The following is a 27,844-nucleotide window of genomic DNA, read 5'->3' on the forward strand; positions in this document are numbered from 1 at the left end:
GACAATTTGTTGTTGTTGCCAGCTCTCTTTTTGGGTGATGTCTGATTGGAACTTTTCGATGGGTCTTATTGGAATCGTTGAGTCTTGCTGAATGCCAAATTAAAAATGTAAGTAGATTTGAACTTAAAATTTCTTGAAATATTTAAAATGTTAAACAATTCTATATCCTAAAATAAAATAACAGAGCGTTGTTATCTTATATTTATTTATATTTTATTGTATTTCTCAAAAACAGGGTATTTATTATAGAAATATTTTTGTGTTTAGAACTAAACAACTAAGCACAAATTCAAAGGTAATAATAAAATAAGTTAACAGATAAGAAAATAAAAGAGAAATAACGACCTTTGTAAAATAATGTATGTACTACTCGAACAAATTATAAGAACTGATATTCGTTTTGATTGAAATTCCGTATTAATTGAAACCAAGAACGCTCCATATTACCTAAATGTGTTACAAAATGGTGGTATTTTAATGTCTTACTATCATTAATTTAAATATCCGTCCTTTTTCCAGTTCAGAGAATTCTCGTAAAGAGAAAAAACTAAAAATACAATTTTCAATATATATTTTACATTATTTAATAGAACAAATAGTACATAAAATATACATAACTGGCTACGTAGCTATAAAACAAAATAAATCTAACCATAAAAAAGGGAAACTGTGAATTCCATATTACTACATTTTAAATACACTTTAATACCCAATATCTTTTTCAATAAAAAGTTATACTAAGAAAATAATTTTATTACTAACATTTGTTTTTCTTCCTTTTTAAAATTTTGTTTTTTATGTAATGAAGTGCAGTTTTTATTGTAGATGGTGCACATAAATTTGAAAGATCATAACTTATTTATTTTAGCTTAAAAAAATAATTAATAAAATCAAATTACAGAAAAATATTAAACATAATAGTTGTAATGCAATAATAAAGCTACAAACTTGTTTTCTTCTTTTCAACAGACTCTTTAGCTCTTTTAAATATTAGTAAATTTTAAATAAAACTGAATAAACTACAACTTGGGCTAACCCAAATAAACTAAAAAAACCACCCAAGCCATCATCAATTTTATCCAATTGGATTTTTACGCGCCAAATTTGAAGCCCAGCGAATCGCAAGAAAAAAGCTAAGCGGTACAAAACTGAGGGTTGCAGCGTGCCGAGCAGCTGATTGCCACAGAATTCGGTCACATTTGACAGCCGCAAAACGCTAGAGTTGTCATCGAATATTCACATTTACTAGTTAGAACAATTAAAGTACAGAGCAAAAGAAGAATGAAAGCCAGAAAACACAAGTTAAATAATCAAGTAAGCCGGGAAAAGTATTTTCTAAATTTAAAACAGATATTCAACCAGTGATACGTGTATTTAAAAAAGTGAAAACCAACGCGGCACGCTCTGGCAACCCTGCATTCTGACATTGCCGCTCACACGCACGCCACACAGACGCACGCGAGTCACACACACGCGCACGCACACCAGCGCAGCGGCTACATTTTTTTTCGAGTGTGTTCGACATTCATAATTTTTGTGGTGGAGCTGCCAGAAAAAAGCGAGAAATTATCAATTTGCCAACGCAAAATTGGCCCCAACTGCATTGCAAATTCAACAATAACTTGGCGCCGCATCGCTGTGAGTTCGTGTTTAATCAAAAGTTTACAATTATAGCCAGAAAACGTTGTTTTTGTCCAACCGAAAAGTATGTAAAAGTAAAAAAAGGAAAAAATTCGCTGTGAGAACAACAACAACAAAAGGCAGGAGCAGCCGAAGAAGAAGAAGAAGCAGCAGCAGCAGATAAAAATTAAATAAAAATCAAAGAGGAGCAGCAAGAATTAACCGTAAAAAGTTGATAAAACTAAAGCAAGTGTGTCTGTGTGTGTGTGTGCGTGTGTGAAAAACAAGAATTTTCCTTAAGTTTTCCTCCGCCTTTTCTTTTTGTTTAATTAAATTCGCCGAAAATGCGGCTTTTTCTTCTTTTTTTTCTGCTCGCCCTCTTTGTCTCGCCCATTCGCATATTCTCTTTTCGCCTTTGTCTTTTTCGTGCGCGTTGTCTGCGTTCTGTCTGTGTGCGTGCGTGCGTACGTGTGTGTGTGTGTGAGCGAAATATCTGCTGGCAAAAAAAAGAAGGAAAATCTTATTAGCTTTTTTTCTTTAGTTAAATTGCCAACATTATTGATTTTCCAAGCATTTTCACTGCTTTTCCTGCATTTCAACCGCTTCCGCTCTGCTTCTTCTTCTGCGGACTACGTGCATTTGTCACCCAAAAGGGAAATCAATAAATGTTAAAACAACAAAAGCCGCACACTTGAAAAAATTGTTACTATTGTTATGATAATTTATTTTTTTGTGTCTTATGGCCATCATAATATTTCTGGAAACTTCGACGCTTTCGTTTATTGGCTTTTGTTTCGTGTTTATCTTTGTCTCTCCCCGTTTTCCTTTATTTGACTTGATTTCTCTGTGTGTCTAGGAAATGTAAACAGTTAAAGGAGCCACAAGGTCACGTTAAAGGGGGTGGCAAAAGTGGGTGGGCCGCCTTGGCTTACACACAAAGAAAACCACTGTGAAAATATATCATCAAGTGCTTATTTTTTGATTAAATGTAATATTTTAACAGACGCAAGATTTTATATTCTTCATCAAAGTTGAAATTATCGAAAATCTCAGGATCTAGTAAAGATATAGTCATCATATTTGGGATGCAGACTTCTTTTAAGTCCCTTCTTATAATACTAGCTTTTATTGCTTTCATTTTGGCTTTTTTTCTAAAAACATCTTGAAAGATATTAAAAAAAATTAACTCATTGTCGTATTGTGTATAATTATACCCCCTTATTATGCCAAAATGTGTATAAATCATGTTAATATCAAAGTATGTATATTACAAAACCGTATTTTTAAGGAAAACACTAAGAAAACCACTGTAAAGGCTACAAAAAAAATATATTACTATCAACTAAACTAGGAAAAATGGAAATGCTAAATGCTGTCAAATTGAAATGCTGAAATACATTATTCCGCAATACCCTGTAGACCCCATTGTAGTAATTACCAGTTTTATTTAGCTTAGTTTTACTGTACTAGAAAGACATCTTTGTGGCATGCAAAATTCTGCAGCCAAACTTTCTTGAGGAAAGTGAAAGCCACGTATCAAACCGAAATCCACCCAGCTGCCCAACTTTACACACAACACAAATCGACCTTGGGCTACAACAAGAATATTTTATTTGATTTCAAAATATTTTCATAAAGAAACAAGACAAAAAAAATTGTTTTCCCAATTTTGCTGTTGATATTTATGAATATCAATCATCCTAAATATATTATATGCCATAGAAAAACAAGGGTTGCCTTTTAGCATAATAATAATAATCACGAACTTGGATTTTTTAAAAATGCCTTGGAACATATCAATATAAAAAAGTGACCTGAGTGTTTAATGTCAAACTAAGTACCAGAACCAAATTCTCTACCAACAGACCAGTAGTCAAAAACTACCTTATCAGTCAACTAATAATCCAATATTCTGATCTCGTGTTTCCCGATTTACCATCTCGTTTATAGCTCTTCGAGAAGCCCTAGACATAATCCACGTCCCCAGTTCATCCCAGAAGTGAAGAGGAAGCAGCTGAAAGATGTCGAGTCTGCCACGTCGCATCATCAAGGAGACACAGCGTCTAATGCAGGAGCCTGTGCCCGGGATCAATGCCATTCCCGATGAGAACAATGCACGTTACTTTCATGTGATCGTCACCGGACCCAATGACTCGCCCTTCGAGGGTGGGGTCTTCAAGCTGGAGCTCTTCCTGCCGGAGGACTATCCCATGTCGGCGCCCAAGGTGCGCTTCATCACCAAGATCTATCATCCGAACATCGATCGTTTGGGCCGCATTTGCCTGGACGTGCTGAAGGACAAGTGGAGTCCGGCCCTGCAGATCCGCACCATCTTGCTGTCCATTCAGGCCCTGCTCAGCGCACCCAATCCCGATGATCCGCTGGCCAACGATGTGGCCGAGTTGTGGAAGGTCAACGAGGCGGAGGCCATTCGCAATGCCCGCGAGTGGACCCAGAAATACGCCGTCGAAGACTGAACGCCCGAGGTCAGGAGGTGGGTCAGGAAGCGGATCCGGCAGTTGTATCGGCGATTTTCCAGAAAGTGGGTGCGCGACTTGGACGGGCGGGTGGGGAAAATGCATACTTTAAAAACAACCAGAAAAACCTAAAGCAAACGAAAAATGGGGAAAATGCATACTTTAAAAACAACCAGAAAAACCTAAAGCAAACGAAAACGAAGAAAACATAAACACATAAGAAAAAAAGAAAGATTTAAAAAGAATTTTTTTTTTCGAACCTTCTGGGGCGGGATATACCATATAATATACATATATTTTTTTGCAAACAATCGATCGGGGCGATCGGCAAATGGAGGAGAGATAGCGAAAGCATTCATTATGTAAGTCATATACAATACATGTATCCGAAGAAAAAACAAACACAGTAATTGGTTTTAATCGTTTCTATTGATTTGTTCGACGGGTTCTGGTGTCTATATATGCATATAGCCGTATATATTTATATGTGTAACTGAAAATAACCAACCCATAAACATTAACCCATGTAGCATCAGATAATAAATCAATTGGAAAGGCAACTAGAAGGGATTTCGATTTTCATTTTGATTTCTTTTCACTTGTACATTCGATTAAAAAACTCTGCTTAATGTCTATTCAAAATAGAGAGTTTTGGATTTGTATCATTTTCAATGTCTTGATAAATTTCGGATGTGATCGTCAATTTTGTAGACTTCGTATTTTCTTCTTTACTAAGAGAGAGAGTTCACCATTTTGATTGATACTTGAGCTTTGCCTGGGTTGTGTCAGAGTCCCTTTGATAAACGATAAATGGTTTTACTCGAAAACAATTTTTTTTAACCAAACGAAGAAGCCTTTAAGCTATTAGTAATTTTTGAAAAAATATATATAAAATATGATAAAAAGATAAAAACAAAAAAAATGAATGCATACACTATATATTTATACAAAACATAAGAAGTAGTGGCTTGATTGCGTGAAAATCTTCAAGAGCAGTTCTCAACAAAAATTGTGTACAGTAATTAACCTTTTTCACCCAAATCACTAAAGGATAAACCGCAAAACAATAGCAACCATAAATCAAAGAATAAGCAAGAATAAAAATCAACAAATTCAATTCAGTTTTTTTTTAATTTAAATTAATTTTTTCTAAGAAAAAAAATAAATAAAAACGAAATAAAAATGAAAAAGTAAAATAAAAATTATAAAAACATAAATGGTGTTGGTTGTTATTTTATATTTAAAAGGTGGAATGGGGATTTATGGTTGTAATAATTAAAAGGTGAGTAGGTTGGGGCTCTAAAAATAAAAATTTCAGATAGAAGTTCTAAAAAAAAATTTTTTCTTTATTTATTTTGAACTAATGACTATTTCTTTCCACCTATACCAAAAATTTGTTAATTTTGTATTATTTAAAATATTCTATAAATAGAACTACCTTATAGGGATGAAAGCAAAAAATGATTTACAATTTATTTCGAACACTTTATTTTGACCTAGTTTATTTCCTTCTATAGTAAAATATTTTAGTTTTTAAATATATAATAAAATAAAATATTTAATTCATTCATTTAGCGAAGGTATAATATTAGTTGAACTTGTGAAAAATATACAACTTGCATACGAAACTTTAGTTTATTACAAATTTTGGTAGTCATTACCCATAAAAACGGAAAATTCTTCAATAAATTGGGTTACGATTTCCAGAATAGAACAATATAGTCTTTAAATGTCACGACTGAAGTTGTCAATCATTTCGCTTGGGGCTTTGGATTTTTCTCTGATGGCGGGCCTCCCACTAAGTCCGGCTTAACCCTTCGGTGCCCCCCGTCCAGCGGGGGACCCTCGGGTCCGGCGATGGGAAAAAATGCCGTTCTGTTCTCTATTTTCCATGGCCTTATCCTGCGAGAGTGTGTGTGCTGGCCACTCCCCCCGAAAAAAAGCGAACCAGGACCTTTTTCCCGCCTCTGATTGGGCGCTCTTCGCTGGCTGGATATACTATATACGTATATATCTGGTTCTGGCGATTTCGAGGCCCCTGACCAACAACACAGGGCAGTCAAATGTCGAACCTAAAGGAATTTTTTCCCTCTGGGTTTTTAGTTTTTTCCTCCTTTTTTTGTTATTTTTTTTTTTGCTGCCGGTGTTGTGTTCTCCGTTTTTTACTCTGTGTCGATTTTGTTTTTCCGGTAAATGGGCGTCAGTGGGTGGGGATCGGGCGGTTTTTCCGGGATGGAGGAAAACGCATATGCAAAATGCGATGCTAGAGTGTCTGTGTACTAGAGGATTTTTATCGGCAGCTTCATTGTGTGCCATGGGGCAGACGAAAAGGGGGTTAAGGTAGGGTTTTTGGGGGGGTGAGTAGCACTGGTGGTCAGGCCATAACTATGGCTATTAATCGTTACAAGTGGTCCACCTCTCCACCTATTTTTCAACTATCAACTGTCCCTCCGTCTCTTTCTAAGTGGCATTCCTCTCCCTTTCTAGTCAGCTTTCCCAAGTGGCATGTATTGTTACCTGAAAAAAATATTTTTTTGTGATCTGTATGGATTTTCCTAAAAAAAAGTAAATCCTTTAAAATCCTACAAAGGTTTTTTCTGTTTAAAATGTTTTATATGCCTCAGTATCAAACATGACTGACCGTTTTACAGTTCGATCAAAACAACAATTTTTTAAAATTTTAGAAAAAAAAATTTTGAAAAAAAATGTTTACAGAAATTGTATCTTTTTGAATTAAAATAGACTTTTTAATGTGTTCTTAACACAAAAAAGTGGTATGAAACATCTTTTAATAATAATAAATAAAAATAATTAAAAGATTGATAATCATAGCAGTTTGAGATCCATTAGACATCAACACATGACTCTTCAACTTTAGTAAGTAAAATAGATCCACCAATTTCTAACTATTACAAGGATTACAAATTATTGTTTACGTACTCAGTTACGGCTTAGTTAACCTAATTACACTAGTGCTAAGCCCCGGCTCCTTAAAATTCTCTCAGCTTGGTATAGTATTTTTCCCAATTTTTGTGGAACTTTTTTTTCCTGGGTACAGTCCACCCCAAAGGGCCTCGAGTGCACCTTGTGCAGCTCGCCCTCTCGCTCGCACACCGAATGCGCCATTTTTGTTTGAAAGCTAATCGAAAAAGGGCGTACAGCCTAGCTCCGAAAAATACCCGCACTTACACTCACACACACACACACGTGCTACGTAATGTAATGCAATGTCCGGAAGTACAGTCAACACCCAAAAAGACCAGCACACACACAGCAGAGAGAGAAAGAGACAGAGAGAGTGGGAGGGAGAGGGAACTGCCACTCGCATCGCATTCAGCAAAACATCATCAAAATTGTAAAAATAAACAAAAGCCAACATGCATAAAACCAATTTCCATTAAGGCCAACACACACGACGCACACACACGCACATGCAACTCTGTGTGTGCACTAGTGCTGTCCCACTCGGCCACGCTATCCCTCTCTCTTTCTGCCTCCCTTTTTGGCCTGTCCATTGCAGCATTGAACAAAGTTTCGGGCTTAGATGGTGTTTTTTTTTATACTTTTTTTGTGTGAGTGTGGGGGGGGGGGGAGGGATACTGGACTTTGGTCTCTGAGTCTGCCTATGGCCACCGAAAAATCCTCAAAAATAAAGGATAGCAAGGAGGACGAAGGAGCGGGGCTTGTGAGTGAGCTGTATCCTTAATTGATATCGCAGCAAGGAATTTCTCTGCCACCCACTCAGGAATAAAAGGGAAAAATACAAAAAGGAAAGACCCGGCTTCGGACAGGATGAGCTCTGTGTTCCCATGTCCAGTGATGGGAAGTATCTAGTGTTTTGTACCTAAAGGCATTCTTGGTACCCATTACTTAGGCTTGTATTTCTCAGTGTGACCATGACTTTAAAAACAATTTAGTCAGTTAGTCAAAAATGAAGCAAGTGTCATAAGGTTTAAGTTTTAACTCTTGTTACTAGGTTTCAAAACGTTGGTTTTGTTTTAAGTCTTAGGAATTATAATTTAAAGAACTTAGGAATAAACTAGGTACAATTTCCATGGTACCTATATCATATGATAAGGATCTAGAGATCGACGAATCACTTCTAAGTTTTTTTTGTTTTAAGTTTTAAGAATAATGTTATAAGAAATTAGGAATGAAGTGAATAAAGTAGGTAGATGGATCATATAACCAGAGATCATATATGCAGAGATCTACATATCATATTTCCTCATATAATTCTCATAACATCAATTGTGGTGTACCTTACAAAGTACGAAGGTAAAACAATGGTTACCTTCACCATCACTGCCTGTATCTATCTCTTTGGGTTTTAGCAACGAGTGCAGAGCTGGGGTCTTAAACACACACGCATGCGATGGGGGAGGGGGTTTGGGTGGTCTTTTTGGGGGCATTTGGGTGGCATTGCAAAACGCAACGAGGATACTGCATGCGATAGGTCGGAAATTTTCTGCCGAGCTCGCAATCAACTCTTTGGACTAGGACTAGGAGATATATCCAACCCCCTTGTCCACCCCCCCCTCAAACTTCTCGTGGCGGCGCACCTGCAGCACGAATGTGCAAGGGGGGCTGGTGGAGGAGTTGGGGGGGGAGAGTTGATGGAAAATTCTGAGGGTTGTGTGCAGGACGCAGTAAAATGGCGGCATCCCAGGCCTTTGGGCTTGGCCAAAGTCCATGTGTGCCTGTGTGTGCGTGTATGGAACCCCTAGAACGAACCCCCCACCCCCAGGCGCCACCCCTGCCCCTGTGTCTGTGTGCGTTTCCATTTTGCCATTTGTGCCACCCACAACCAATCCTCCCTTTGTTTTTGACTCGCCTTGGTAGGCGCCAACCCCTCGGAAAGCCCCCCTCGAAAGCCCACCCATGTCCCGAAATGCGAGGCGAAACTGAAGTTCATGCAACTTAGGTCTAGGGATGTCTGTCTCTATTCGAGTGTGTGTGTTGCGGGTGGGTGTTTTGGTGCGTTGCATGTCTGCCCAACACACACACACCAAATACATACAAGGATGGACAGATAGATAGTTGTACAGTGCGTTCTGTTGAAATAGATATAGTAAAATAACCTATGTTAACCTATTTCTAAAAAAAATCAGAGGTAACACATCTGAAAGGATTTTACTATCAATATTACTATAAGAAAGATCCTATAAGAAAGACATGCCAAAGCTTTTTCCTTTGGCTCACATTTCTCATTTTGCATTTCTTCCGTCCCTCTGCCGACACACACACAGTGTACATAAATCAGTTTAGTTACTTACACAAACGAAATTAGATTTCTTGTGATCTGCTTAAGGTTATCATGTTGCATTGCATTTTGTGTTACTGTAAAATTAAAAATTATAAAACTTTCAATCGACTGACACAACTGTCTAGTACTGTACGCATATACAGCAGTTTGTATTTACGGATATGTGCGCACATAGTCAATGAATAGCCGCAATGCCCTGTCCTGTCCATCTTCTCATGTTCGTTTTCCCTAATGGCAGCCTATGAAAGTTTTCCGGGAATTAAGTTAACAAAACACACGTGAGTATTTATGTAAATATACAAATACCCATCTGCATTTGAATCTGGTGTGTTTGTGTTTTGTATAGCATTAGCACAAAATTAATTAAACTATAAAGGTACTTATTTTAGTTAGAGTTTTGTAATCTGTGCATGTTAAGTAAGCTGGACCATAAACTGTTATTGAAATAGTGAATTAAAGGTAGTATATCATAATTGAGATTTATAAAATTATCCTTATTGTATTTCCTTCTCCCCCAAAAAAACATTTACATTACAAACATATATGACTTTTTTATTTACGTTTTAAACTTGGTTGGTCTAATACTTGCAATTTTCTATATATTTTTTTGTACATATATCCATTATTATTCTGTTGGTACTTTACCCAACGCCCCCTTCTTGTTTTTTCTCACTTTGGGGATTGCTTGACGTTGACGATGACGACGACCAAAAAAGTGGTCGAGGACGACCGCCTACGAAACACGCCTATTGTTGCCACCTCCTGCAAACACATGCACATATTGATGCACACACAGACGAAAAACACTCGAATATTTGCTTCGCATGTGGCCCTGGCAACCCTTTCGAAAAAAGGGACTCTTCCACGAGCAACTGTGTGTGCTGTCACACAGTAAAAAAAGACAGCAATATCACGTATGATCATTCTATCTTATTTGTTCTGGTATCAATTGATTCTTGTAGAACCTACAACACAATCAAGTATAGTATTTTATAATGTTTTACAACATTTTTCAGGCGATATTTCCTATGTAACAAAATCTTTTGCGAAAATTGTTGGGCGCCATTTTTAATAGTTCTTTTCAAATTTTGTCCGTATAGGGTTGTGATATTTAAATGGGAAACCTATTATTTTAAAATATAGAAAACTAAGTTATTTTAAGTGGATATAACTTTAGATATTTATTATGTAACATAAAAATAATAGAATATCACATGTCGAAACGTTTGGGCGCCATTTTTAATAGTTCATTGCGTATTTTGTCCGTGTAGGGTTGCGGTATTTAAGTGGGACTGGGAACCCTGTTTTTTTTTTGGCCCGGCCGGACCCAACTTAACCGACAACGACGCTTTGGGCGCATTTCGCTTAACGTTTTTCAAGCAGAAAATCGATAAGTGCGCACGTACAGGAACATATATAGCATATATACCCCCACACAGATATATATATAGAAATATATATATATATTTATATGTATATATATGACCACGTATATCCCATTGCACATGGCGTGTACACCATGTGTGTGTGCGAGTGTGTGGGCAACACAACATCATGCGTCGTAGGCCAGAGATGGTTTTCAGTTTTCCCCAACTGCAAATGGATGAGAAACATTCGAAAGAGAGCGGTTCGGCGGGGAAAGTAGTGAAAGGGGGGCGGGGTGGGTCGGTGGGGGAGGAGCCATATAGTGCAGCTGGAAAAATGGCCAGGGGGGGGGGGGGGGTTGGTGGTTGGGTTTTCCTGGTAGTTGGAAATCCCTACGTGCGCTTTGCTGTTTCATCAATTATTTATTTCGGTTTTGTGCCACTGGACACACAGGAGGGTTTGTTGGTTGGGCGATGGAGCGATGGAGCATTGGGAACATTGGGAATACTAAGGACAAAGCCCAGTACGGAGCCAGGGTTGCCACCCTTGAAAGTTGTGCGCTACATACAAACAACATTTACCATATTGTTTACTCGACTGTTTCCATCAAATATTCAGAGATCAATTGAAGCGGAATATGCTTCAGTTTCTTACATTATTTACCAGGCTCAAAGCCCGCTTAAAAGTCATACAATAATTGTTTTACCAGCTAGGTAATAAGAAATACTACATTTTCTTAAGTTACATTCAAAATTCTTCTTACAAATGCATGTATTATTTCCATAATTTAAAAAAAACCCCAAAGTATATTTTAAAATATGTACATTTATTCAGGCAAATAAACATCACGAGTACTTTGTAAGCCTTGAGCTACTATTTTCCTGGTTTCTTTTCTACTTGGAAACTAAGTTTAAGGAGGGGGGAAATGCAGGCGAACATTAATCATGGATTCGGGGAATTAGTGAGTGGGGAAGGTGGACTAGTGGGGTAGTGGGAGGAATGGAAGGAGGGGTGGACCGCCACCTACCGCAGTTGGTTGGGGGTTTTTGACCAGGCCGAAAACGAGCGGCATTGTTACCTCAACCATCAATAATAACGCAATGTGGCAATGGGCAAGGCACCGGGAGCTGACAGAATTAGTTGCAAAAATTTATTTATGACTCTTTGTTGGCCGGGCATTGTTACCTGCCCCCTTTCCAGCCACCCCCCCCCCCCCCCCCCCCCTCCCCCCACTCACCTGTGCTGATTTATGGCGCCCCGATAGTGCTGCCAATAATTGGCCAAAGAAGCGGCAGCGAGAACTTTTGTCTCCATCCCAAAGTATATTTTCCATTGGCAACATTTTTAGCTGAATGCGCTCAGAGAAAAACTGGACAATATTTACATTCGTTGAGGAATTTCTTTTAATATATCATTAAATTATTACTCTATTTCAAGGAACTTTTATTTGTAATCTTATGAGCAATGTAGTTTTCCTTTAATTTTCCAATAAAACCACTTCAATTACAAAATGTTGAGAAATTTGAGCCAAGGCTTAAGAAACCTTTAACAAAATTAAAAAACAATTTATTAAATTAACTATATGATATAATTTTACATTAAACATTTTCCCTGAGTTTGTGAAATATATGATTTTTGTTTTTATAATATTTATAGTTATATTAAATTTTTTTTAATTATGTAGGGGTAGGTTCTTTAAGTTTTAACATGAGGGTTTGCTGTATATGTTAAAAAATATGTATAAATCGTATTATATACATAGAACATCTTAAGGACTAATCTAATAAAAAGATATATGTATATCTCGCAAGGATCTAAAGAATTTGTTCTTAGTGTGTCCATTTTTTTGGGTTTGTCATGGCCATGGCAGAAATCTCATTAAGTTTTACATGCAACGAACAACCGACATGCAAACTGCATTTGAGGCAGAGCAGGGGAATCCCCCCAGAGGGCCAACTCCGGTTGCCAAGTGCGTGGCAAGAGAGAGCGAGAGGTTGGCAGAGTGTGAGCGAGAGGGGTAGCAAGAGGGGCGAGGCTGATTAGCATATTACCATGTAATTAGATAGTTTGTAATTAATTTTAATTGTAACCGGCTTCGCTTCCACACTCGCCAAGATCCACACCGAAACGAGAACGAAATAGAAAAACAGCACAAAAAAAGCGGAATAAATACTTTCGACCTTTCCCAAGCCCACAGCAAATTAGCGATGGCATTATCATTACTGAATTACAAGTGCATTTTTAAGTAGCAAGGTAAAAAAAATTGCCTTTTCTCTAAATGTTCTTGTAGGTCAAAATACAAGACCTATGATTTAGTTGATCTAAATAATGATTATAAAATATTTAAAGAATTATTTAGTTTAATTGGGATTTTTAATACGAGTTATCTGTAGATGAAGACAATAAGTTTTCCCATTCACACTTAATTTCCCCAATTTCCCAGTGATTTTTCATGGCAACTCAGACAAAAGTATAAACCTTGGCAAACAAAATACCGAAAATGCGTTTGCCGCAGACACAAATTATCGATCCAAGTATTACACAAACACGCACACCGATGAAATTAAGCAGCCCCAAAAAGTAAAACACTTGAACAAACCCAATCCCCCCCATCCAAAAAAAAGGGGTCCAAGTTGTGGGGGAGCAAACGGAATTTTTATTGCGGCAACTTTTCCTTCAAGTTGTTCTTGATAAAGCAATCATGACCTAACGCAATATGACCGTAAACAAGCTGGCCAATTGTTCTGTAACAAAAATAAGGTTATTGGCCCCTGGGATGCCATAAATAGATGAGAAGCCTATGAAATATATAAGTACTAATATTATATTCATTTAATATTTTTATTTGATTCCCTTATTTTAAAACTTAAAATTGGATTGCCTTGATAAGGATTCGTAACGTCGAACTTTTACTTAACCATGTAAGTTCTCAACCCACCCCTTTCGCATTTTCTCACCCTCCCCTCGTTATTCAATAGTTTTTGTTCTCGCAAATGTTCTCACTCCAGGTTCTCTCGGCGCCCGCTCTTTATGTTTGTTGGTGGTTCGCCGTAATCCAACTGACCGTGTGGCCTAATGGATAAGGCGTCGGACTTCGGATCCGAAGATTGCAGGTTCGAGTCCTGTCACGGTCGCATAGAAATCTTTTTTTCTTTTTTTCCTAGTTATCATTTAAGCTGTGCAAATAACAGGTGTTTATTATTTTATACAAGCGAAATGTACTGCAAATATGAGAAACACATGCGCTGAATCTTAAGTAGGTGATTTGGCACACATCAGAACATGGAGCAGTCGTGGCCGAGTGGTTAAGGCGTCTGACTCGAAATCAGATTCCCTCTGGGAGCGTAGGTTCGAATCCTACCGGCTGCGTATGAAAATACATTTTTGTTTTTTCTTTACTCACATGACTTTATTACTTTTATTTTAGTTGTTTTAACTCAGTTTTTTAGATTCTATGTAATTTTAATGAACAGCTTTGATTTATATCATATTAAATACCGTTTTTACTTACATATTTTTTATAACAATCTCTAGTTAAGTACTTAAACCTAGGTTAGATAACTTTATAAAAATGTTTAACCTCTGTTGATTTACTCAAAACTATGTTTTTGGTGATTTCAACAAGCCTAAACATTTTTTTTATGAACTAAATTAAGTGATAGACGGATTATATTTTTTGACAATCATTGTAGATAAATAACTTCTTCAAACCTATTGGAAGTTTTTACCATGTGTATGTAGGTTGGTTCCTGTGAATGCTTTTTCTCAATTAAGCTATTATTATTTACGTGCCATCATAGTTTACCAAACAAATTATAGTTAACCTTTGGACCTTGAAATTTGCAAAATGTGCGGAAGATTGTTGGACTTACGATCCGCAAGAAGCAGTCGTGGCCGAGTGGTTAAGGCGTCTGACTCGAAATCAGATTCCCTCTGGGAGCGTAGGTTCGAATCCTACCGGCTGCGAAAGGATTTCTTTTTTATTATATATATATTTTTAAGCAATTTCCATTACTCTTTAATTGTAATATATTTCAAACTCCCAGTGATATGTGACTTATTTGCTCACGACTTTTGCTCGAAAATTACTTCCTGTCTAATAACCCCTTATAACTCATTTAAATATCTTCAAAATTCCCCAATTTAATCTTATTTCACATTAAAACACCGCATCTATTTTTTGCCTTAGTCATTCGTCTGGCGTTGCGTAGACCTCACACAGATACACACCAAGACCATCAGACACGCACAAAATTATTTACATTTGCCGTTGACGGGTTCGTTGAACCTTTGGCAACCTTTTTTCGGTCTGTTTCTCGGCATTTATTTTTGTATAAAATTCTTTTTTTGTCGGCTGGCTTTCCTTTACTTTCGTTTGTCCTTCCGTCTGGCGTCGCTGTGTGCGTATATCGACCCTTTCTCCCCGAAAAAAAGGCTCAAAATGTGTCCTGTCTGGTGTCGTTGGTCTTTGGTCCTTTCGCAACATTGGCGTTGTTGTTGCCGCTGCTGTTTTTGCTTATCATTGCGGTTTGTGCCCCAGGGTGTCCCCTTGGACTTGTTTTCAGAACTCAGACCCCCCGCCCTCCGTCTGCCATTGATGTGGACAATTTTTTGGGAATTAAATACATGTCGGAACTTAAAAACTTATATGGTAAGTAGGTATACACCTCAAAGTAGGAATTATAGATTTTTTTCATGGGTATTTCGAATTTAATATATATTTAAAGTTGCGTACTTTAACAATATCTAATATTGCTACCACTTGAAGTTATGGAATATCGCTTGATTTATTTTAAAAAGTCATGGCAAGCCCCAGAAAAAGGTTCTAAACATATCAAATATTATATAGCCCTTAATAAAAACAAATATTATAGTTGATTATCAGTTGTGCGAAAAACTATTTCCTGCCATAATGGGATTTGTTCTATCTTATCTGGGCAATTTGGGATGGGGATTGCGTAACTGACCGTGTGGCCTAATGGATAAGGCGTCGGACTTCGGATCCGAAGATTGCAGGTTCGAGTCCTGTCACGGTCGTAAAACAAACTATTTTTGAAAACATATTTTTTTAACATATGTTTCGCAAACGGTATAAAATAATCCTATGGGAAATACCCGGCGTTACCCTTTTGTGTAGCCCAAGTGAGGTAAGCAGCAATCCCATCCAATTGGCATACCCAATTGAAAGATTTATTGGACTTTTACATGGGTCGTCCATGGACGAATCAACATGTGGCTGCCACCACGAGAAGCCCAACTTTGTCCGCTGGTTCTTGTAGGTAGATGATGCACTGGAAAAAAATACTGACTATTATTTTTTTATATTCTTTATAAGATTTAAAGGTAATGGGACTTTCTGGAAATTTTTTTATAATATTATAACTGCTTATATCTGAGACCCTTGTGATTTTTTTACACTTTCCCTTTATTTTATTGTGTAAAATAGTAGTTTTATTTATTCCCAGTGTATCTGCTGCTTTTGTTGCTAGTTGCAATAGCTATATATATTTTTTTTTGTCAGGCAGCAAACGGAGGAGCAAGTTTTTAGAAAACGAGAACGACACGCGGAGGAACAAGCTGGTCTACAAAGTGGAGGACGAGGCTGCAATTTATGTGTAGGTCCGCGGTCCGGGGTCCGAGGTTCGAGGTCCGCCAGAGATCCGAGGGCCCACAGTCGGCTTAGCATAATAAACGTCAGAATTAATTGGATTTTAATTGTCTGTTAAGCGCTGAAATTAAGTGCAGCCAAACTAGATTGCCGGCCGGGCGGCGGTGGGCGGTGTTTTGGCGGAAAATGTATTGCCAACTCGTAGCTGACTGCTTTATTCAGCCGACTTCTGCCATGAATGGGGTACCCAGATCCCCTAGATCCCCCCCATATCCACCGTATACCCCGTATCCCTCGTTTTTTTGGCCCGATACCGATCTTAACAATGCTCAACCAAGCGACACACAGCACACATATGAAGATTATTTGCATGTCTCCGTTCTGGTGGTCGTTTGTCCAACTCCAGCTCCATCTCCATCTCAAGTTGAAACTCCGACTACAACTCCAACTCCGATCCCAATTCCGATTCCGACTTTAGGCCTTGATGCCGCCGATTGCCCCATCTTTGATTGGATGACACGGCGCGGTTCTTATTACCACAAAACATATCACAAATTAATAAGGAATTTCAGAAAAAAACACAATTGTTGCCCAAAACAATTTAATAAAAAATAGTATACCTTATTTCGTTATTTAAATTTTAATTACCCTTAAGTTACACTTTAAAATAAACTGCTTTCGGTAAAATAAAAACATATAAGTCATAGCACACATTTAAAAACACACATTAAAAAATTATCGTTGACCAAAAAAATTTTTTTTTTAATTTAGAAATACCATTAATCTTGTAAAATTTATGAAATTAATTTTTGTAGTTAGTTAGTTAAGCCATATATAAATATTTTGGTGAGTAAATTATTAATTTAAATTTAAATTTACATTTAATATTCATATCATATTATTATTAGTTTATTTTAATAAGATAATGAAAGTAAAATCTAGATTTAAGCCATATTTCCTCACAATAATCCTTGCTACATCCTTGATCCTTGAGTGTTGCCAGCAACATGTTGCCTTATCGAAGGAACAAAATTTGAACTTAAGACGCCGCAAACGTCAAGTGAAAATATGAAGAGAATCAACAGAAATAAAAACACCAAAGTCGACACACGAAAACGTTCAACGAACTTTGGCCGCAGGCAATCCAAGGAAGAGGGGGACCCAAGGGGACACCACTGCGTATACGCAATGCCCGGGATGTCAGGACATCAGCTGTTGGCGCTGCAGGACGAAGGACCCCGTGCCCATGACGCAGAACTCGGCGCATTTTGATTTACGCCCAGTGGCAAAAGAAGCCGAGGCACCAAACCGAAGGTTGAAAGGAGTTCAATGCACTCCGATGACGTTAGGGATAATCCAGCAGGACTCCCAGGACTCCAGGACCTCAGGACTCGTCTTGCTGTGTGTGCGTTAGTCAGTGTGTATGGACACGCACACGTGCCCGTACAGAGAGAGAAATTGTGGGATTAAAATGTATTTGGAAAAATAAAATACTTACAAATACCAAAAATACCAAAGAAAATGTAGGTATTTCTGAATGTACATTAAGAATCCATAAAATAAATCTAATAAATTTTTTTTTTAACAATTCTTTTTGACCAGCTCTGTAGGATTATTTATTTTTTCAAATATTTGAAAAAGTTTTTTTTTACAATTTTTAGAAACATGATATTGAATTCTATATTTTAAACTTGTGTAAAAAATCCTAAAGGTATTTAGATTGCGATAAGTAGCAATAAAATATTTTGGTATATATTTTAAGCTTATAAGATGTTGTCCTACAAAATCAAAGAACATTATCTAAAAACGAACTTTATTAATTAATTTTTTTTAGGAATTAGTATTTTAGTATTTTTTTTAATATTTGAAAAATTGTTATTAGACTTTAAAGAATGTAAAAATTCAACTTCAAATATTTAAACCTTTTTTAATTTTTTAGAAAATTAATCTTAAGTAAAAATACCTAAATTCATTTAGATTGTGCTATGCAGCAATATATTTTTTAAAATATTTTTTTTTAGCTATTATATGTATTCTACTTTTAAAATTTTCTGACACGATGACTCAACTTAACAAGTTGCTGTCAATAAATCATTTTCGCCGTGCAGGATCCCGGATCCTGGGCGCATCCTGCGGAGGGCCATTGGCTTTTTGGGCTTCGCCGGCGCGTCGGCAGTTTCGGCGTCTTCGTAGGGCTTCGGACTTTTCGGCTCGCCGGCTTTTATTTTCATGCCATTCCATTTTTCGGGTGTCAATGTCCTGCGTCCTGTATCTGTGTGTGTGTGTGTGGCATGTGTCCTGCAGCGGAGAGCGAGAAAAAAAAGAAAAGAAATGAGGCGAAAAGAAAAGAAAAAGTCCTCGATTCGCGCTGCGTTCTGCGTTACGCTCGTCACATTTTATTAGCGCGTTTGCAGGCTGCAGGACATTGAACGTCTGTCTCCCTGCGCGAGTCCTTTGTGTCGCAATAAATAACACACACCAGTGTGTGTGTGTGTGTGTGTTAGCTGGAGTGTTTGTGTGGGCCTTCCCTGCTTATTTTTGTTTTCTTCGGCTGCCGGTTATTTGTGTCCTTTTTTTGGGTTTAGATGTTGTAGGTGCATTGAACTGCAGGCCGCCTCCTTGACGCTTTTTTTGGGGGCGATTTGTGTTTGAATTGGATGGGATATGTTTTCTTATACCCTCTCCATTAAATGGAAAGGAAAATGTATTTTCTTAGGAATTTAGGAAATTTTGTACATATTTGTGTTGTAACTTCTTTATTTAATTAGGGTTTTGGTACATTTTTTATTTAAATTATATGAGCAATTCTATTTTTTTGAATTTCTGCATAGTTGTTTTCAGTTGAATAGTTGATTTAAATTGCTTAATACGTTTCATTAGCACAAATAATATTGTTACACTATTCCTTTTCTTAACTACTTAAAAATATTTACAATTACAATTTTAGAAAACGTTGAATTGGATTTATATTAAATAAAGAATTATAGGTTATAATAATATATTTTAGTATTTTTTAGTATTTTTTAAAAATTATTTTTATTTACTTACATTTACAATGTTTATATTTTTAAATTAGACTTATATAAGAATTAGACTTAGATATTATACTTAGAATAATATTTTTGTATAATTCTTTGTTAAAAATATAATTTTTTTAGATTAAGAATTTTATTTATATTCAAAAAGACTTAAAAATATTAGGAAATTTTATATTTTTAAATACTGTAATATAACACTTTAAAATCAATGTGAACATTATTGTTTAGTATAAAATAATAATGTATAATTTCATAAAAAAGTATTTTTAATATTTTCTTAAAAAATTTTAGTGATACGTATATCTTAATACTGTAGGTTTTTTAGGGAACCCCCAATTCGTCTTCACATTCGATGAGCTGTCAAAGGTTTTTGTGTGCGGGGCAATTTTTCGGGTAAACAATGGGTCGCGCGGCCATATCGCATATATCCCGATGCACCGTTATCCAGGACCTCCTTGGGATTAGGGCCTTGACAATTGCGAGGGCGAGCAAAGTTAAGGGTTAAGGGATCAGGGCTCAGGGATCAGGGTCGCAGGCAGCTGGCTTCCTCTAACGGGAACACTTAACCCTAAGCATATTTTCGGCGTTTCTTTTGCTTTTGTGTGCGCTGCATTTTGTTTTTTACATTTGGGTTTTTTTTTGGGAGGGCGCTAATGATGATGAAGCGGCCAGGGGCGGGCGGAAAAAGGGGTAGAGCAGGGGGGGGGGTTGTGCTGCAACAACTGGCAACTGTCTCCTTGATGCGTCCTTCAGGAGCTCTCTGGCGCATGACTTTTGCCTTCTTCTGCTGCCAACTTCTGTTGCAAGTCACAAAAATACAAAACAAAAACCAAGAAAAAATACTGCGTTATTTTCTCCTTATTCTCTCTTCCTTTTTTTTTTATTATTATTATTTTGTTTTTTTTTTTTCGAAGGAGTAGCAGGCGACTTTGTCTATGCTGCAGAAGAATGCCTTTGGGGCATTTAGATAAAAAATACATGAAGGAGCCAAAGCCAAGCCAAAGGATACTAAAAAACAGATGGGCCAAGGCGGTAGGCGGGGGGGTTTTCGGCCAAGGGAGGCCTGCATATTGCACTTGAGAGCCCAACAACAGCAACAAAATAGCAAAAATAAAAATGCAAAAAAAAAAATATAGGAGTAACAACGGAAAATTGTGAAAAAATCACAAGACGCACATAAAAATGTGAGTGAAAAAAATGAGGCAGCAAGAGTTGGGCAAAACAAAAAAAAAGCAACACAAAAAAAAAGAAACGAAAAGTGTAATAGAATTTTCCGAAGGGAAAAGGGGGACCCTCGAGCTGAGGCATTTCCCTCTGCTGTTGTTGTCATCCAAGTTTGTTGTATTTTATAATTTATAGAATTATGCACAAGGTTTTTGGCAGCGTATCTCAGGTTGCCTTTAAAAAAAACCTAGGGGCCTTCAAATAATATTAGAGGAACTAAGAAGGCAAAGGCTTCTTAGAGATCTTTAGATATTAGTAAAATGTATTTGTATTTTGCAAGTATTTAGTAACAAAATGGGAATCTTAAAAGTTAATTTATTTATTTATATAATGAATAAACTAATTATAAATTACTTGCTAGCAGTGAAATGTTTTTTGCTCAAGTAGAAATTTATTAATTTCACTTGGTGACATTTTAAAAATATTTATAAAATTACTACATTTTAGTAATGTTAAAATTTTGTAATTTCTTGTTTGTTGTCTACATAAAAATTCAAAGAATCCTGTAGCTTAAAATATTTATAAATAGATTTATTAGTTATAAAGTTTCTAACAATTATTCTATTAATATTTCTAGGTATATTATAATTATTTAAAATCATCACCTGGAAACACTGGATGTTATTTAATGATATATGGTTTATGTGACTTTCATTCGTTCTCGAATTCTGGAACCCTTTAAGCTGAACTCCGAATAAAGTTGCCTCCAAATTTCCTCATCCATCCATGATCCCTCGGTGGCATCCCATGCCCAAAAAGACGACTCCTTCAAGGGCCTGACCGAATAATGCCCGACTCTCATATGAGATGTCTATAAACTCAAACAGAGCCAACAATGTCGTCGCCTGGCTAATCTACAGCAATTTTTACGCTTTTCACAAGAAATCCGCAAAAAAATAAAGACGAAAATCGGCGGCGAGGGTTTGCGATGGATGGTTGGGGGATGGTGTCTCAAAAGAAAGAAAACTTTGGACTTTGAATGCTCGGGAATTTTCCTTTTCATCAGCTTAAAAGCCTGGTGCAAGGACGGAAGGGCGGGGGGCGTGACAAAGCCGGGGCCAAAGGAGAATTATAAGAGAAAAACCCGGGAAGATAAAGAAAGGGGCGATGGAGACCCAATGATGATGAAAGATACATTTGTAGCGCACAGATACGCGTTACTTTTATTTTTTTTCGTATATATTTCTTTCTCTAGATGTGCATCTCAAAGATGCCGTCAGTTTTCCACACCCCTATGCCATTTTCAACGAGTTTCCCTCCTTGTGTTTATTTTATTTTTCCGCATTGTCAACGCTTTGGGAGTCGTCGCCTCATAATCCGTTATTAATTGCCCAACGACATGTTACCAGGGCCGAAAGCAGGGGAATATGGCTAAGTTATCCAGGGGCTTGGCCATTTGATAGATAAACCCCGTAAACAGGGAGAAAAAATCATAATATTGGTTCATAAAAAATATTTTTAATTACTCAGACTTAAGATGGAATGAATAATCTTTATCAAGGTTATAAAAAGAAAACCTATATCAAAAGCTATTTTAACGAAACACATTCTTTATAGAAACTATTTAACCAATTATATTGGTTCTTATAAAAATATTTTTAATTACTCAGACTTAAGATGGAATGAATATTCTTTATCAAGGTTATAAAAATAAAACCTATATCAAAAGGTAAAATTTCATTTAATGAAACGCATTGCTTTTAGAAACTATTTAACGCTAATCATAAACCTTAAAATAGAATGGATGGATTGTTAATGTCAAGGAAATATTATTTTAAAATATAACTTGGGATTCCGAAAACAAATATAATTTTAAGATATATTTTTTCACCGTGCATATATATTTCTATCTTATGTCTGCACAACTTCATTCAAACAGCTCGAAAAAAAGTTTTGCAACTGCATCGACAAGTGTGTGAGTGTGTGTGTGTGTGAATGTATCTGTCAGCTAGTGTATCTATATATTTATATATATATATATATTCTGTGGCCATATCGGTTTCTTCTGCGCCGTTGTTCTCTTTCTTTCCTCCTTGTTCGGTAATTTATTTACTCAAAACACGCAAAATTATTTTATGCAAATGATTTCTCAACGTTTTCACTTGCCGAGTTGAGTCAGCTAACCATATACGCCATTTCCTCCCCCGATCCCGAAACAAAACCCTAACCCTAACCCAAACCCTAACCCTATCGTTCCCATAACCCCCGACTTGTCAGTTTTGTAGTCTGCCATTTGGGGGCGTGGCCAGAGGGCAGGCGTTTAATTCTTAACTCAAGGAGCGTGGTCAGAGGGTAATATCCGACTCCATTGAAAGGGCACAGCACTGCCTTTATTCCATATTTTATTTACATAGCTGGTTAAATGAATAGAGACCCATTTTCAATGGTTAGTGTGGTTAAATATAGGTGATTACAAACTAGGATTATTAGATATATTTATATATTAGTTAGTTTCTAACGATTATTATGTCTAGTAATTTTTAAAAAAATAAAGGGCTTATAGAACATTGCTTAAAGATATTTTTGTTAATTTTGTAAAACGAAAGTAGAGGAGGTACATTTTAATAAACTAGTATATAATATAACATATATTTATTTATTAGTCAGTTTCTAACGATTATTATGTCTAGTAATTTTTAAAAAATAAAGGGCTTATAGAACATTGCCTAAAGATATTTTTGTTAATTTTGGTAAAACGAAAATAGAAGAAATACATTTTAACAAGCTAATATACTAGGAAATGGTAAAGAGAAGTTATTTTTAATTTAAGATCTACATTGTTATTTATTTATTAATGGGTAAGTGAAGTAAACTTTACTTTACAATTTTGTATTTATTTTTATAAATGTATTCCAAACTGTTCTTGCCTGGAACCCGAAATATCAAAGATGACCTGCTTGCAGAGTTCATTAAATTTTGAACTCACTGGGAGTTCAATTGGCTCAAATATATACTTCAAAATTTGAGCTTGCTTCCCAGGGGCCCTTACCAAAAGCAAAAAAATACTATGCCCCACATTTGTCAACTCCCGATTGCAGCATAATTACAGAAGAAACTCCGCTCGAATTGTGACAATTTCCAGGTATCGCGCAAACATCGAAAGATGAATCGGGAGTTGCAGAAATACAATCGAATTAATGGAAAACAGAGCTCGGAGCTGAAACAATTTCGACATATTAGCTGCTTTGTTGGTGGGCGCCGTGAAGAAATTAATGGCGTGGCCAAAAGTGAAAATCTGCGGCCAAAAGCGATCGAAGAAGGTCAACAAAACTTTGGGAGTTCGTGTGAAGTATCGCGGTGTATCTATCAGATACATAAATTAGATGCATGCGTCACCGTTCGCCGGCCGTTTGCGAATTTTTTTTTTTTTTTGCTTGCCGCTCACATAATTTTACATTCGATTTCCTCAATTAGCCGGCTCAGGAGCAGCTGTGCAAATTCTCTTCTTTTTTTTGCAGTTTGTTTTATTTCGGTTTATTTCGCGCGCCGTATCTGTGCGATGGGCAGCGCTAAAAGTCGATTAATCAACGCAGGCTTTTGGCCGAATTTGGGTCAAAGTCTCTCGTTTGTATGGTCGTTTATCTCGCTCGAAACGGCGAAAAACCGAAATCAGCCCAAGAGATTTGCGTATCTAAGCTTTGCCTTTTTTCCAGTATTTTTATACCCTTGTGGAGGGTACTAAAAATTGGTTCTGCATTCAGATAAGGAAATAATTACATTTTTTTAATGTTTTTAAAGGAACAAATTTGGCCATATTTAAATTTTTTTTAGTTAAATACAATTGTATATTTATATTTAAAAACCAACATATTTTAAAAGTCTTTTTTTGAAATTCAAAATAGGTCCAAAAAAAGAAAGAAGATATTTACATCAAAGTAATTTAAGTAATATTACATATTTTTCGATTATAACAATTTTCAAAGTGATAATCCAAAACAAAATTCGCCCTGAAAAATATATTAAAGTTTTTTCCATTGAGTGAAATGGAAAAAGTCTACTCCAAAAAAGATGTTAAAATTTTTTTGGGCTAACGTTTGGTTTTAAATTAAACACAGATACACAAAGCTTAATAATTAGTTTTCTTTAATGAAATCAATTATTTATTATGGTAAGGGTATTAAGAACATTTATTTTTTGAAGAACTTTAGATTCGCCAATTTTTTGAACATCATGCGTTGCTCCGATTTCTGTCGTCGATTTGCGCAAGTTGTCGTCGCTTGTTGCTTGTCTATCACTCACTTAGCATCTGCCAAATGCTCGGCGCGTTTTCTGGGGCCTTTTTCTTCTTTATTTTACTTTTTTTGGCCCAACTGCCTCTTGGGGCGGGTTCAATGGTCTCGAGAGTTCCTTGCCCCTCTTGAGGTTGAAGCCATTCTTGTAGTTTCAATTTTACCTCTATTTTTCGGCGATTTTAGTTGGGTTCAAGACTCAGCGGGTGGCAAGCTAAACGCCTTTAAGATTCAATCAATATGGGGTTAATTACAGTGCCAATTTGATGGTATTCTTTTGCTTGAACTGTAGCCTTAAATTTGCACACAGCCAATAACTTCAACGATGCACGAGTTTTAAAAGGTATTATAAGAAGATTAAGTTTACAAATCTTCCAAAAAGGTTCTAAAATATTTAAATAAATAAATAAATAAATTTTCCTAAAAGTGATGAGGTTCATTGGCATATTAAGCAAGCTGTTCGAAACAGTCGGAAAAAATTTCGCATTTTTGACTAAAATCTGAATCTCGTATTTTTGACGAAAATCTGAACCCATTTTTTTGCCCTAAAATTTCAGTTTTTTGGCTCTCTTAACAAAAATATAAGTCAGAATGAGGAATGCCATACCTCGTTGAGCTCGTTGCTTAATTTCCAATCGATTGGCATTCGAACCTGAAAATTTTTAATTTTTTGCCATTTTTTGAAAATATGTGATGAAACCCCTACAAAAAATGAGAAAATAGGTAAAAAAATAAATTTTGCTAAAAATGATGAGGATCGTTAGCATATTAAGCAAGCTGTTCAAAACAGTCGGTCTTTTAGCTGTACGCCTTGAATTGGCTGAACTGCGATGAAAAAACCGAAAAAAAATGTCGCATTTTTGGCAAAAATCTGAATTTCCTATTTTTGACAAAAATGTAAACCCTTTTTTTCGCCAAAAATATTCGGTTTTTTGGCTGCCATAACAAAAGTATAAGTCAGAATGAGGAATGTCATACCTCGTTGTTTAATTTCCAATCGATTGGCAATCTAACCTGAAAATTTTTCATTTTTTGCCATTTTTCGAAAAAATGTGATGAAACCCCTACAAAAATTGCGAAAATTGGTCAAAAAATAAATTTTTATAAAACTGATGAGGATCGTTAGCATATTAAGCAAGCTGTTCAAAACAGTCGGTCTTTTAGCTGTACGCCTTGAATTGGCTGTACTACGATGAAAAAACCGAAAAAAATTGTCGCATTTTTGGCAAAAATCTGAGTTCCGTATTTTTGACAAAAATGTAGACCCTTTTTTTCGCCAAAAATATTCGGTTTTTTGGCTGCCATAACAAAAGTATAAGTCAGAATGAGGAATGTCATACCTCGCTGAGCTCGTTGTTTAATTTCCAATCGATTGGCATTCTAACCTAAAAATTTTTCATTCTTGCCATTTCACCGATACAACAAGGGATCAGAGAATCTAAGAGGCTATAGGCTTTGTGGATTCTCCGGACTCTTCTTTGTATGTGCTACTTTCCGTGTTGGATAAAAATACGTACTTTAAACTTCAACGTGCGTATTTATACTCTCTACAAATCTAAACAAAAAAGCTTTAAAAAAACATCTTCCGAACCGCAGTCGGTAGGATTCGAACCTACGCTCCCAGAGGGAATCTGATTTCTAGTCAGACGCCTTAACCGCTCGGCCACGACTGCTTGGCTGACACCCATGGCCCAATCACCAGACTTTAACGGCTTTTAAAAAAATATTATTGATCTATAAATTGCCATAAAAAGGTTACATACCTCTTTTAAAAAAAAAATATATTTATTTTTTACTTTGATGACAAAAAAATCTGAAAACATTATTTGGTCTCTGCCTAAGGTATACTGTAGTTTCTTAATAATAAGATCTTAAGATCTTAATAAGATCTTTATTTTAACCATCTTGTTTAAATACAAATAAATATTTCATGTTTCAAAGCAATAGTATGATATGACATATATGTACGTAAAATTGTTAGGCATTGAATACTATGAAATATATTCCCCATAGGACTACTAAGTAGATCGATCGATCATACTTTCTGAACCACTAACTTTTTCTGGAACTTAAAAAAAACTTGTTAACACCGCAGCCGGTAGGATTCGAACCTACGCTCCCAGAGGGAATCTGATTTCTAGTCAGACGCCTTAACCGCTCGGCCACGACTGCTTAATGATCGCTGATCGCCAAACTACCATGAAAACAAGTTTGGTTATTTTTGGTGAGGGGTTTCTATTTTTAGATACAAAAAAAGCTGCGTAAACAATAAATTGCCGATGATAATGGCTATGCTATAAAGTCTGTGAAGCTAAAACTATGGAATTGGATCTATAAAGTGTTTAGCTTTATTTTGGTTTACTTAAATTTTCATTTTACTCGTGATTAAAATATTTTTACAAAATGCTTGGGTTTTTTGAGTACTTCAAGAAATGAACCTAAAACATGAATTCTTTTTGGCCTACAATTATATATTTCAGGAAAATTTTAAGCTTATTTTTCATTTTTTAAATTTATTTTAGTTAGTTTTGTTTACTCATGATTTTACTATTTTATTTATATAAATATTTGCTTAATGATCATTGATTAATTCAGGACAGTAAGCTTTAACATTTATTTATTAGATGTAATATTCATTAAGCTTCGTTGTATAATAACAGATTTTAAATAAATCTATTTAATAAGACTTGCACAAATTTCTTATTTGTTATGTTCATTAAACTTTGTTGTATTAAATAAGCTCAAAATATCAAATTACTTTGTGAAATAAACATTCGAATCAAGATGGAAAATGAAAAGATTACTCCCATTTTTTGTTGATTTTTGTTTTGATCTTAGCCCCGACAATTTGCACAAAAGTTAAACAACCATATTTGTGCAATTATCGCACGATCTGCAGCAGACTTTCACAACACCCAGGTTGTTCGAAAAATATATCAACTGATGTGATTACAAGAAAATTTTTGGGTTTGGCCACCAGCATTCAGATCCCAAATTGATACGACAATCGCCAAACA

At 36.1% G+C, this 27,844-nt stretch overlaps 1 protein-coding gene and 6 non-coding genes across 7 annotated transcripts; 5 read left to right on the plus strand and 2 right to left on the minus strand.

The window, feature by feature from the left end:
- Positions 1-1,472: 1,472 nt before the first annotated feature.
- ben (bendless) lies at positions 1,473-5,314 on the plus strand. The gene is made up of 2 exons (XM_017070104.4): positions 1,473-1,638; positions 3,571-5,314. Exon 2 carries the CDS (start codon positions 3,642-3,644, stop codon positions 4,095-4,097), a length of 456 nt encoding a protein of 151 aa, XP_016925593.1. The 5' UTR covers positions 1,473-1,638; positions 3,571-3,641; the 3' UTR covers positions 4,098-5,314.
- Positions 5,315-13,789: 8,475 nt separating this feature from the next.
- On the plus strand, positions 13,790-13,862 carry TRNAR-UCG (transfer RNA arginine (anticodon UCG)). Its single transcript has one exon. It is a non-coding gene; the product is annotated as a tRNA-Arg (tRNA).
- Positions 13,863-14,015: 153 nt separating this feature from the next.
- Positions 14,016-14,097, plus strand: TRNAS-CGA (transfer RNA serine (anticodon CGA)). The gene has a single exon. It is a non-coding gene; the product is annotated as a tRNA-Ser (tRNA).
- A 515-nt stretch (positions 14,098-14,612) lies between these two features.
- On the plus strand, positions 14,613-14,694 carry TRNAS-CGA (transfer RNA serine (anticodon CGA)). Its single transcript has one exon. It is a non-coding gene; the product is annotated as a tRNA-Ser (tRNA).
- Positions 14,695-15,692: 998 nt separating this feature from the next.
- On the plus strand, positions 15,693-15,765 carry TRNAR-UCG (transfer RNA arginine (anticodon UCG)). Its single transcript has one exon. It is a non-coding gene; the product is annotated as a tRNA-Arg (tRNA).
- Positions 15,766-26,418: 10,653 nt separating this feature from the next.
- Positions 26,419-26,500, minus strand: TRNAS-AGA (transfer RNA serine (anticodon AGA)). Its single transcript has one exon. It is a non-coding gene; the product is annotated as a tRNA-Ser (tRNA).
- Positions 26,501-26,917: 417 nt separating this feature from the next.
- On the minus strand, positions 26,918-26,999 carry TRNAS-AGA (transfer RNA serine (anticodon AGA)). The gene has a single exon. It is a non-coding gene; the product is annotated as a tRNA-Ser (tRNA).
- Between the last annotated feature and the right edge of the window lie 845 nt (positions 27,000-27,844).

The sequence above is a fragment of the Drosophila suzukii genome, chromosome X (assembly GCF_043229965.1).
Source record: "Drosophila suzukii chromosome X, CBGP_Dsuzu_IsoJpt1.0, whole genome shotgun sequence".
Lineage (NCBI taxonomy): Eukaryota > Metazoa > Arthropoda > Insecta > Diptera > Drosophilidae > Drosophila > Drosophila suzukii.

Bases quoted from the DNA above. Each gene is read 5' to 3' on its own strand.
- ben (XM_017070104.4), top strand. From the start codon at position 3,642: ATGTCGAGTCTGCCACGTCGCATCATCAAGGAGACACAGCGTCTAATG.